The 13,342-nt window shown below is 38.0% G+C and overlaps 1 protein-coding gene and 1 long non-coding RNA gene across 8 annotated transcripts in view; one reads left to right on the top strand and one right to left on the bottom strand.

The window, feature by feature from the left end:
• The window catches only part of METAP1D (methionyl aminopeptidase type 1D, mitochondrial), a 92,914-nt gene that overhangs the window by 31,740 nt on the left and 47,832 nt on the right, over positions 1-13,342 (bottom strand). For all 4 annotated transcript variants that reach the window (XR_015731841.1, XR_015731840.1, XM_034427333.3 and 1 more), the window contains exons 2-3: positions 12,167-12,330; positions 10,244-10,393 (exon numbers count right to left, since the gene is read on the bottom strand). Coding sequence is in view for 2 of the 4 variants with exons in the window: in XM_034427333.3 (XP_034283224.2) it covers positions 10,244-10,393; positions 12,167-12,330 (314 nt within the window). In the remaining 2 variants the exon portion in view is untranslated. The remainder of the gene's footprint in view (positions 1-10,243; positions 10,394-12,166; positions 12,331-13,342) is intronic.
• Positions 1-13,342, top strand: part of LOC117671518 (uncharacterized) — a 103,488-nt gene that overhangs the window by 49,328 nt on the left and 40,818 nt on the right. For all 4 annotated transcript variants that reach the window (XR_004592925.3, XR_004592924.3, XR_004592922.3 and 1 more), the window contains exon 2: positions 5,890-6,083. This is a non-coding gene — a long non-coding RNA (uncharacterized LOC117671518). The remainder of the gene's footprint in view (positions 1-5,889; positions 6,084-13,342) is intronic.

Here is a 13,342-nt window from a genome sequence, read left to right as displayed (position 1 = left end):
GTCATAAAATACTATGTCTTCATTTAGCCACCTGCATATAATAGATATTATTTAATATAGTTTAATAATATCATCCTCTCTAATAATTTTACTAAATGGCTCTCAACTTAAAACAAAGAATGAGATCATTCGTGGTTTTGGGGTGAGGTATCACCAATATGCGGATGATACCCAGCTTTATATCTCCACCCCGGATCACCCTAGGGATGCCCTTTCCGTGATGTCCCATTGCTTGGAGGTGGTGCAGGCTTGGATGGGTAGGAATAGACTCAGACTCAACCCATCCAAGACTGAGTGGCTGTGGATGCCAGCATCTCGGGATCTAGAGGTACCATCTTTAGTAATAGGAGGGGAGACTCTTACCCCCTCTGCTAGGGTTTGCAATCTGAGTGTCCTCCTGGATTCTTGGCTGTCCATGGATGACCATCTGACAGCCGTAACCAGGGGGGCCTTCACACAAGTACGTCTTGTGCGCCAGTTGTGCCCTTTCCTAGACCGAGATGCCCTCGCCACGGTCACCCATGCCCTTGTTACTTCTCGGTTGGATTACTGCAATGCCCTCTACATGGGGCTGCCCTTGGGAAGCATCCGGAGGCTCCAGCTGGTCCAGAATATGGCCGCGCGGGTAGCTACGGGAGTTCCTCATTACTCCCGTGCAACACCTCTCCTGCGCGAGCTGCACTGGCTGCCGGTTGCTCTCTGGGTCCGTTTCAAGGTGCTGGTGCTTACCTATAAAGCCCTACATGGCTTAGGCCCGGGGTACTTGCAGGACCATCTTCTGCCTTCCTCCCACCGTCCCATGCGCTTCCACAGAGCAGGCCTCCTCAGGGTGCCGTCGGCCAAACAATGTTGACTGGCGGCCCCCAGGGGGAGAGCATTCTCCGTCAGAACGCCGACCCTCTGGAATGATTTGCCCACCGAGCTCAGGATAGCCCCGGACCTCCTCTCCTTTCGCCACGAACTGAAGACGTGGCTCTTCCGTCAAATAACCTGATCTGCTAGGGGTTGCGCAAACTGTAATAATTTTAAATATGGTTTTTAAGGGGTTTTTAACTTATTTTGTTATTTTGTGATTTGTATTATTGATTGTTGTTGTAAGCTACCCTGAGTCCTTTGGGAGAATGGCGGCATATAAATCGCATAAATAATAAATAAATATCGCCACCAAAAGTTTGAATAAAACTAGGAACTAAGTTTTTGAGTAAACTTAGCAATCATACAATAAAAGGATCTGCCCTTTTATGGACTGCCAATTGGCTAAAAGCGGAAAACAAAAAAATTGTAGTAGATGGCCAATTTTCTCACAGAAAAAAATAAAAAGAAGAATGCCTCAGTAACTGTATTGGGAGCTGTGCTTCTTAATTTGTTCAGAAATGATTTTGACTGGAGAGGAAGTCATGAGGAAGACCAGTTTGCAAATTATAACAAACTATTCAGGGTGGTAAAAAACAAAAGCAACCACAAAGAGCTCTCTTCAAATTGGTGAATCGACATTGAGGTAAACGTGGTTCAGTTTAAATATGTATATAAAATAATACATGCAGGGGCAAGCCGTCCTAACTTTACATATAAACTGATGGTGGTCTGAGTTGCATATAACTAATCAAAAACAAAATATTAGGGTCGTAGTGGACAGGGTAATGAAAATTTGAATTTAAGCTGCAGCAGTTATGAAAAAAAGGTAGATTCCACACTAGAGAACATTAGGAAAAGGACTGGAAATAACATTAGCAATATTGTAATGACCTTGCACAATTAAATAACAGTTTAGTCAGTGGTGGGATTCAGCCGGTTCGCATCAGTTCCAGCAAACCGGTTATTAATTACCCACCCCTGCTATCAAAATGGCTAGTGGGCGCTGCACTTTGCTGCAATAGAGAAATGGGCAATGGAGCGGCCAGCACGAGAGAAGGAGAAGGCCACTTTCTCTCTTTCTTCTCCCTGCTCCTCCTCCTTCCCTTGTGCAGGTGGCTCTGTTGCCTGTTTCTCCACTGCAGAGCAGCACAGTGTCCGGGATCCACTTTGATAGCGGGGGTGGTGGTAATTTAACCACCAAGTTTGCCCAGGGTTAAGTTGGCAGCCACGGGAGGCTCGTCTCACATGTGCAACGGAGCTGGAGGACCGCGATGGGCCATGCCTCCCATCCCAATCGTCCTGATCCTGGGCGAACAGGTTGTTAAATTATTTGAATCCCACCACTGAGTGATAAATATGATAAACATATTTATCATCCAGGTCTATCAAAAAGATTTAGTAAGAAAAGCCATGGGGTTTTCCAGCACAGATGATCTGCATAATTAAAAGAAATTCTAAAAGTTGGACTATTCTGAAAAATCCAGTGATAGGTGCAAACTGGCAAAGTAGATATAAAATGGTATTACTCTCTTCTTGGAGGAGATCTCTTTTTCCACTTGCTTCTCACTGTGAGGAATGGGATGGAAAAGTATAGATCAAACTGAAAATTCCTTTAAATATCCCTACTCTCCTAAATATCCCCAGCAGGGATATTTTATTGCAGGTGGGATACTTTAGGAATCTTTCGGATTGAAGTTCCTGTTGCCAACCCAACCCCGTTTCAGGGTTTCAGGATAATCAGAGATTATCTGATTTTGGCAGAACCCAGTTGTAGAAGCATATCCAAGGCCTGATTTTTTCCTTTGAGTTTGAAGACTTGTCTCCAACCATGGAATGGGAAATATAAGGAATCTTTTGGTGCCATTTTTTAAAGGAAAGAACTGATACATAATAGTAATAGCATTTTGACTTATATACCACTTCATAGTGCTTTACAGCCCTCTGTAGGTGGTTTACAGAGTCAGCATATTGCCCCCAACAATCTGGGTCCTCATTTTACCGACCTCGGAAGGAGGGAAAGCTGAGTCAACTTTAAAGCCATTCAGAATCGAACTCCTGGAGTGAGCAGTGAGTTAGCCTGCAATACTACATTTTAATCACTGTGACACACACACACCCAGGATTGCATGTTGATCAACTTATATGATATCACATGTTGATAAAAAAAATCTCTCAATATTTAACTTTTTGTATGCAGGCTGAATCGTGGATTTTGAGTCACGAAATTAAGGAGGTGTAGTATGATAATACATGAGTTTTTTTCCAACTTTCCTAATGCTAGAATAAATCTCATATATTGTCATAAAATCATTTTAGACTGTAGGAGCTACCAGAAGCAAATATATTCTGTGTAAGTATGATGTACAATCTGAGAGAAATAGAAACATAGTAATTCAATGAAGTGGAACTTTTCCAAACATTTTTTTTTTAAAAATTGGGAAATATATTTACTGTCTTTAGCAGCATAACATATTCAGTTAAAAGTCACTTACCATCATGATTTCTCTTTTATCAGATTCAACAATTACATTAAATTATTTGGGTTTCTTGATAGATAAATACATATCAAAGAAATCATCCTATCTTCTAAAATACCGTTGATCAACATATATCTTCCATTAACATGCTCCTTAACATTCAGGATTTAGAATGGAATCCAATGGCATACTTGTTCACTGTGGAAACTGTTTTTGCAGATGAAATAGGAGGGATGCGATCCCTTCTTTAAGTTATAGTCCAGGTACCTTTAAAATTATGATTCATATTTTTCAGTCTGCCATTATTATTTTTCCTCCATTTTAACCCATGGTCATGGTCAAATTCTGTATCCCACCTTTTCCTTTCTTTCTTTCCTTTGTCTTATACATTTTCCCCTTTCTCTTGGTCTACGTAGGAAACAAACACGTACACACAAACTCACTTTCTGTTATAAACAAAGATACAATGATGAAATCTAAAATTTGTTATTACCGGTTCTGTGGCCGTGGCTTAGTGGGGGGGTAATGTGACTGGGTGGGCATGGCCAATTTTTTTTAACTTTTAAAACCATTTTTTACATGTAAAACCATGTTAAAAAATGCTTTCAAAAGGCTATGACGATCCCAGCTGAGTTGACTGATCGTCAGAGGGTTTTTAAAAAAGCCTCTGCCGATCAGGCAACTCAGCTGGGATCGTTAGAGCTTGGATCGTCAGAGCCATTTAAAAGAAAAAAAGGTTTTTTCTTTTAAATGGCTCTGATGATCCAAGCTGAGTTGCCTGATCGGCAAGCAACTCAGCTGGGATCATCAGAGCTGGGATCGTCAGAGCCATTTAAAAGAAAAAACTTTTTTTCTTTTAAATGGCTCTGACGATCCAAGCTGAGCTGCCTGCTCGAAAGGCAACTCAGCTGGGATCGTCAGAGTTTGGATCGTCAGAGGCATTTAAAAGAAAAAAAGCCTCTGCTGATCGCCCGGCTCAGCTGGGCATAGGGGACGGGGGCAGGGATTTTTGCTACTGGTTCTCCGAACTGCCCGCCGCCATCGCTACCTACTTGCCCGAGCCGGTCCGAACCGGGAGCATTTCACCCCTACGAAGATACCTCTTGCATATTTTACAAAGAAAAATTACATTCAGTTTTAAATAAATTCAAGTTTAAATAATCGAAGTGATTTCTTTTTAAACAGCTAAGGCAGTAGAATGAAATACTTCTCAATGGATTTTGTATGGAAATTGCAACAGCAAAACAAAAGGAAAGTATTCATTTACTACCTTTGGTGATAAGATATGTATAATATAGATTAAATCTTTGGACCTTAGCAGTTCTGTTGCAAATTGAATTCTTTGTTTTATTAAAAGCAGACTATTTTAGAATCAAAGATTTATGAACAGAAATTACATTCTCCTAAATCTTTCATATTAAATATATTTACTCTGGAACCAGTGTAATATATGGAATCCTAAATTCAGTTTAATATTGCATTATTTGTTCAATGCAATATTAGCAAATGTGTATATTTCATTTTAAAGAAGCTAAAGTAACATTAGTTGACTTTCACCGACTGCTTTTGTTGTGATTTTTTTTCATACAGAATCCTCTGGCTTTTGCATCAAAACTTTGGCTGCACTAGATTAACATATTAAATAATATTTGATTCAACAGCAGTTTGACATAGAAAACTCAGCAAGATATAATATGAATATTTCAGGTTTGGATTCTGAAGAAGAGAGGTCAGTTCCAGTGTCTAGTAGTGACTCAAATATGATCTTAAAAGGAATGAGTTTTCAATTCTCAATGTACAGTATCCTGTATTTTAAAAATCAATGAGTCCTACACAAACTTTGAAGAAACTGCTTACCGTATTTTTCGGAGTATAAGACGCACTAGAGTATAAGACGCAGCTTAGTTTTTGGGGAGGAAAATAGGGTGGAAAAATCTGTCTACCAGATATTCATCTGGCTAGTGTCCTTATTCTGGTCAGCTTCAGCACATTAGTTTGCTGTTTTTTATCCCCTGCTTGGGGATAAAAAACAGCTTCTAAAGCACAACTGATCTTTGGAGAGAGAAGCAATGAGAAAAGCAGGCAAACCACGGAGATCGCTTCACTCGCTAGTGCCTCGTTAGGGCTGAAAAAAACTTCACAGCTGAGTGTAGCGCCTCTTTAGGGCTGAAAAAAAGCTTCACAGCTGAGAGTTGGAGGGAGCAGGCAAAGCATAGATTGCTTCACTCACTAGCGCCTTGTTAGATCTGAAAAAAAGCTTTGAAAAAGCTACATTCAGAGTATAAGACGCACCCAAATTTTCAGCCTCTTTTAGGAGGGAAAAGAGTGTGTCTTATACTCTGAAAAATACGGTAGGTTATAAATTTATCAGCTGGTTTTAAAGCCATCATTAAAAAAAGTTCTTCCTAACTAGCAAAATCCTTGTACTGATAGGTCAAGTAACAGTTCAATTGGAGCAGCTTTTTAGAGAAAATGAAGTATGGGGAAAGGGTTAAATTGTTCTCTTTTTAGTGTTCCTTTTTTCCCTCTTTATCCCGTTTTGTATTATTTCATGCAGTTCTTGCTGGATACCATTCTCTCTAATACAAAACTTACTGCCAAGAAAAATGGAGGCAAAATTAGTTTGCAGAGAAACCAGAGGGGGATCTCGGCATGCTTGAGGAAACCCTGAAGTCTGCAGAAGTACAGAGCATATTTTTCAAGAACCATCAAAGTCTCCTCTTCAGTATACAACCTTACCAAGAAGTGGAGGTATGAAATGATGGAAAAGAAAAGTGGGAAACAAGGGATACAAATCAGTCTGTTTGAATACCTTACCGCTTATTCATTATCTTTTAAAAAAGCATGAAGGGTGAAATGTAATATTGAACAGGAATCAGCAGAATGAAACATCCATTATTATTTTATTGTTGTTCCCATTCCTCATTCCTATTTCAAGTACCTTTTCATCTATTCTTTATTCTATCGTATTATATAAACACACACCTCCTTTCTCTTCTTTGGGTTGTCTGAACTGTCATTTAACAAAGCCTTTCCTTTCCACAGTCTTCTAAGCTGACCTTATGTTAATACTCTACTCATTCAAAATTGTTTATCCCTTCTGTAATAAGGTCCTACTTTTTAGCTGTTCTTCTTTCTACTTCTTAAATGTTTTTAACATCATGTGGGCTGTTCTTTGATTTCATACCATTTAAATAAAAAATAAAGACATCACTGAGTCAAGCTCTATGTCTGGCTACCAATGGATTTATATATATATAAGGGGGCTTGTCCTTGCCTTCTTCTGAGATATTCTTTTTTAAAAATTTCTCTTCTAGATTAGTCTAGAATTCCCTGATGGTCTTCCAACCAAGCACTTAACCTTGTGTAGTTTCCAAGGGCAGGCAAAATTGAAAAGGTGTAGGATTGTGTCTATGGCACACATCTGCTGATGGAATGACATCCGCCACATCAATGTTTCTATGCAAAGCTTTCTATGTCTTGTGGCTGCAATTTTTCTCTTTCTTTTTTATTCCTCTTGTTTGAATTCTTTGATTTTTATCTATGTTTGTTGGTTTTAAAATACACATTTTAAAATATCAGTTTATAATTGTCCATTACCCACTTCATATATTTCTTTCCCTTAGTTGAACTCAGATTCTTGACTCTTCTTACTTTTCTATATTGCTTCCATTTTTCGTTCCTCTTTTGATTTTAACAATCTTTTAATTTCCTTTGTAAGTTTGGCCTTGTTTTTTGTTTTTTTCTGAAGATGTTTATCACAGTATCTGAACATCACTGATTTTATTTTTATTTTTTATGTTTATTTTTTTTTGCTTTTTCCATCCAACTTTACCATTCTTTCATTCTTAAAATGATTAATTCTTCGCCTATTCAAGTCAATAATCTCTATGTAACATTCAATTCTCATCTTACTTTTTCTATCCAGCCAGTCTCTCATTCAAACTTTTTGTTTTCATCTTTGGAACATTGGAAAAATTGGTCCTTACCTTGCGACATTGCTAAAACCTTATGAAGCCTCACCTTCATTACTGCAGTATTCTTCTAGGGCTTCATTATTCTTATCTTGTACCTTTTGTTTTGGTCCTTAATCCAGCTGCTTGACATATTCAAGTGCTTGTGATTTCAGCCATCTGATTCTTTTTTTGTTCTCTATTCTAGCTCTTATTTTCCTTTCATCTTCACTAGAAACTTCTTTAGGTTACATTTACATCTTGACAGGCTCATGCGGCTCATTCTAATTCATCTTCTTTCTACACTGCACTCCATTTCTGTTTTCCATCTCTGCCCCCTTCTCTGGCTAGATGGTCTCAGTTAATTTGTTGATAATACTTTATGCCTAAAGGATAGGTCAGCAAAGAATAGAATAGAATAGAATAGAATAGAATAGAATAGAATAGAATAGAATAGAATAGAATAGAATAGAATAGAATAGAATAGAATAGAATAGGAATAGAATAGAATAACTTTGAATGTGCACTAATCAACATACATCAAAAGCAAATTTTGTTGCATACAGTTCTGAAAGGATCTCCACCTCTAATATACACTACATAACCATGATAGAATAAATAAATACAAAATTATGCATATACCCACATATATTATATGACACAGAGAAACAACACAGTCTAGTTCGGATGTATACATGTACATGGCAAGAAAAACGAATCTTATGAGTTTACCAGATGGATGGTATAGGAAACAAAGCTGTTACAGAAGTCCTTCTAGAAATACTTCAAAACCTCCTCTCCAGAGGGGAGCAACAGAAACAGACCGTGAAGTGGGTGTGTGGGGTCTCTAACAATGCTTTGAGCTCTAAACACATAGCACTTATAAGCAGTATCCTGAATGACACAAAGCGAGCTTCCTATAATCTTCTCTGCTGTCCTTACCACTCTCTGTATGGTCTTTCTATCTTAGGTACTGGAGCCATCAAACCAAACAGTGATGCAGTTTGTTAAAATGTTCTCAACCGTGCCTCTGTAACTGTGCAGGGACAGAAGGAGAAAGATGTGCTCTCCTCATCCGATGCAGGAAATGCAGACGCTGAGGAGAGCACAGCTCAAACACAATCATGTTTGCCACTTGGACTGTATGAATGGAACTTTGCAGATTTTTGATTAAGACAGGCAGAACCTCTTCCCACTACAGAAGTTCTTTTTTCTGTCCATTTTTTGTCCATTTCATGCAAAGCTGAGCTGCAAAATTTGGTGGTTAGGTGGCCTTTTGGGCCCTGAATATATATATTTATATACCCTGTTGTGCATTCGTCAGTTTATAATTTTGAAAGAGTGTCCTTAATTTAGGCATAATGAGATATTAATCTGGCCAGTAGTGCTGAAGGAAGCATGTTGGGCTTCTTTCTCTGCCCCCCAATCTTCTTTAAAAGAGCTAAAATACATGATTTTAAATTATTGCCACAATATTACTATCAACATATGTGGAAAAGTAGTTAAGCATTGGACAGGTTCAGCTCATTGGATGAATTTGAGTTAGTTCCTCCCTTTCAGTCAAACCTACCACACAGGATTGTTGTGTAGGTAAAATGAGAGAAGACCTCCTGGGAATCTGGGAAAAATGTGGAATGTAAATGCACTAAGTAACCATACTTTTTAAAAATGTGTGTTGTTTTAAAATGTGATTTTTTTCCTCCCACCGGGATTGCATTTTTAATAGATTTAATGTAATAAACAGTACAGACATTGTGTCATGGTATGCTTTTACAAACAAGTTACAAATCCAGAATTAATCTAGAGGAAGAGGAAGACAGAAAAATATCTACCAAAACAGTCTAGGTAATCAGTATAGGTAATTCTCAACTTACAATTTGTATAGTGGCCATTCAAAGTTACAGTGACTATATGACCATTTTTCAAACTTATGACCATTGCAGCATTGCATTCCCCATGGCCACATGATCAAAATTTGACTGCTTGGCAGCTGATATGTATTTATGAAGTTTTCAGTGTCCTGGGCGCATGTGATCCCCTTTTGTGACCTTCTAACAAGCAAAGTCAATGGGGAAGCCAGATTCATTTAACAACCGTGTTACTGACTTCACAACTGCAGTGATTCACTTAATAACTTTAGCAAGAAAGGTCATAAATGGAGCAAAACTCACTTAACAATTGTCTTGCTTAGCAATAGGAAATTTAGGCTCAGTTGTGGTCGTGCATAGAGGACTATTTGTACTGTACAAATCAAACAATGTAATACCTATACAGATGAAAATCAGCAAGTTTGAACCAAGAATCTGCCTATGACCAAACAATGGAAATGCTCATCTGCCTTCACACAGAGATAAGTAACACAAATTGCTGATACATTTATTCAAAAGAATGGGATACCAAACCCTGACTATTAAACCACAAGGATTTTAGAAAGCTTCGGATACACAATAAACTCTACTCAGCTTTGAGTAGAGCAAATCCAGAGCTTAATAATGTGCTTTTAATTGTTCAGTTTATAAAGACAAGCTCTTATTCTCCTTTTTTCCTATAGTCAAGGCGGCAGAATTTCTGTATTTCTCCCAGGCACAAACTGTTGTCTTCTTCTGGCCTTCCACAGTGTGAAGGACAGAAATTTAAAAATTCCAAACATACAAGCCAAATAAAGCAAATACTCAAAAAAAGAAACTGCTTAATTTTCAGGGCATCTATTGGGATTAGATTTTGGTTGTTTGGTATGGATATAGACCGGGGAGGGCGGGGGAGGAGGGGAGATGGATCAAGGAAGGCAACTTATGAATAATCAAGCTGGTTTGCTGAATATGTGAAAAGTAGGAATTCTATTGTGATCAGTCTGCAGAGCTTATGATGTACAATAAATAACTATGAAATGTATATATGTAAAAGGAAATGTTATGAAATTTCAAAAAGCAAAGCCAGGAGCTGCCAAGCTTGCGTTACCTTTACACTCCTCACAGCCAGACGCAGGACATGACGGGCCAGCTGACAAGCCTGACGAAGCCGTTGAATCTGATCTTCATTCTTAAGGTCTATTTCATCTCCCATGTCAGGCAGAGCGCCTGTCGTCACATAGTCTGGCTGCTTTATATGCTTGGAAATCAAGGAACAAAAATGAAGATCGGAACATGGAGCATGACAATGGGATCATTTTCTCAGATAGAGCCCTCCCCACCCTCAACCCTTGTCTGAGTGACCTTCCTAAGCCATCAGGGCAAACCCTGAAGCCTGCCCCAGTATCTGTCTCACTGCCCTTTTGAACTTCACAGTGTTTGTCACTTGCAGAGCCTCTTAGCCCTACAGCACTGAAATTCTAGGTATCACAGCAGCTTTTCGCTCAGACCAAAGGTTCCTAACGGCACTCTCACTTCTAGTTTGCCTTAAAAAAAAAAGAAAGAAAAAGAAAAGAAAAATTCACGTTCTCAAAACAAGCCAGGTAACTTCGCAGAGTTCTGAACTGATATATGAATGAAAAGGGGAAAGCCTGAATCCTGAATCCCATAAAAGTGAATAAGAACTCGGACTCTGTTGAAAAGAATTACCAATGTAGCAGTTACTCAACTTACTATACTCTTGCACATGTATAACATAAAGTGTGTGTATAGGTCTGTGTATATTGATATGTGTCTTCATGTCTCTCTCTCCGTGTGTGTGTGTGTATGCGCTCCGCCTGATCTGTTAGGTTTCTTACATGAAAGATATTAGACTGGCCCATATTTTATTCATTTATTTGTGAGTTAGATTTCTATCCTTCCTTTTCCTCAGGAGCTTAAGATAGTGAACAATGCCCCAAACCATTAGGAGCTTCTGTGGCTGGCTGAGTGGATCATCTCTACCCTATCCAACCTAGGCTAGGTGTAATACCCGTACACTAATGGCACCATAGCATTCAATGCCTAGGCAGGCAGGAGACTTTTCTTCACCCTTCTAGTTCAGCAGTAACAGAATCCTCTGAGAGGCAAGTCATTCCCAATCTCACAACTCCCCCAAAGCTGAAAAAAAATCCAACATCCCAGGCTTTAGACTAGTCCCACAGATTGTTCAAATAAATGAAAAGATGACAGTGACAGATCATTTTCATCAGCTTACTGCAAAGAAAACAATAAGAACCTATCCATGTTGCCTTCAGGAATCCAATTCCACTCAAAGAAGTTTACAACAGGATACACGCACAAATACACACAAGAATATTTCCAATATTTTGAAAGTAATAGTTTACAAATCACAAAGTAATTTCAATGATAAAAGCCATCACATTTCAAAAATTGTTAACGAACATGAAACAAAAACAACAGCATTTTCTAAGAATCTGTCTGAATCAAGAATTAAACAATGAAATATATCAGTTTTTTGAAACATACTATGCGGCCTTTGCTCCTCTATCTTCCTGCATGTTATAAGCAGTATAATAATAGTTTGTTAAGATACATATCATGAAAACGGAACAACTTTTTGATAGGAACATTATTAGCTGGCAGCATGCTACTCAATAAATCTTACGATGGAGAGAACTGTTTTTGGATTTCCTCATTTTAAAATGGATATAAAAAGAATTGGTGATGTATGGCCAATTCCCATTTACATGATTTATAACCAATTTCATCATTTTTTTAAAACAAGAGGCTAACCAAAAGATTGGGACGTAGCAGCAGCAGGGGTATCAAATTGAAACAGGCTGAGAAATTGACTGAATGCTCTCTTTACTATAGCATTACTTTGTGCACCAAAGTTCTGGTATCAAATCCCAGCCCTGAAAACAAAATCATGATTCAAACTGCTACTTCTTGGGATATACTTGATTATTCATCTAATAAATCTCTATATTGGCTACTGAAAGAAGCAATAGAACAACAGAAATGATAGTACCTTAGGAACTGCATGAGGAGGAGAAACATCAGCGGGCCAAACTACCTTATAGGCATTTTTCTGTCTGTGGCAAAAAAGATATCTTCTTTGATGAATGCTTGACTGGTATAAGTAGATATGATTAACTGATGAGTAGAAAATACGCTGACAGTCAGTCACATGGCCTGTGGACAAATATATATGGTACAGTATCTGCATCAATGAATAAATTACCATTTATTACCATGTAATCATATTAATGACAACATTAATACTTTTTAAAAGGAAGTTTGGCTTTGTTCTACCCTTGCAACTATACCATATGCACAATCAGAGAAGATGATCACTCAATACGACATTGATGCAACATGAGATCTAGTATGGCTCAAAACAAGACTACCTTTTATTTTTAATCAATTAACATGTCCAATAGAGGATTGTGGCTTATCATCAGCCACATTATATTAAATTCCAGTGAAAACCTGGGAGGAACTAAGATACATCACATTCTTCTAATCTACAACCAGCAGGCTTAAGGAAGCTAGTTATTTAGTGTATTATAAAAGGAGAGAAAATTCTGTCTCATATCACTGGCCATCTATTGTGAGTATAAGCATCTCTCATTCTCTAAGGGGAAAACTCTCCAATTATGCAATGTTGGCTGAGCAAATGCTAAGCAAGGTCGGATTTGGTTAGCATTTAGATGGGAGATCACCAGAAAATTTCAGGATTGAGAAGCTCAAAAATTATACTTGGAGAAACTCTATGAAGAAAGCATGAGTCAAGCTTAATTTAAAGGAGACTCTTATCTTTTAATGGCACCTATTCTCCCTCTTTCTTTCTTTCTTTCTTTCTTTCTTTCTTTCTTTCTTTCTTTCTTTCTTTTCTCCAGGCCAAAGCAAATATATTAGATTTTTCCCATGCCAATGATAAAAAAGGTTTCATCTAAATTTTACCCTACAGTAAAAAGATAGACTCTTTCTATTGGCATTCTGAATGGTTGTTTTTTTTTTTTTGTAATTACTAGTTCTACTTCATTTAGCCATCATTTCCAAAATGCCTGCACAGCATGCATATGCACACAGTATAATATTACAGAAAAGAACACCAATAATAAGTTAGATTTCACAACAAACACATAAAATTCTACTGGGGCGATGACACATCTTTAGCAGGAAGATAAAGGAGCAAAGGGGG

This window comes from Pantherophis guttatus, chromosome 1 (assembly GCF_059756535.1).
Source record: "Pantherophis guttatus breed Tessera chromosome 1, ASM5975653v1, whole genome shotgun sequence".
In the NCBI taxonomy this organism is placed as follows: Eukaryota; Metazoa; Chordata; class Lepidosauria; order Squamata; family Colubridae; genus Pantherophis; species Pantherophis guttatus.
This window is presented reverse-complemented; position numbering and strand designations above follow the sequence as displayed.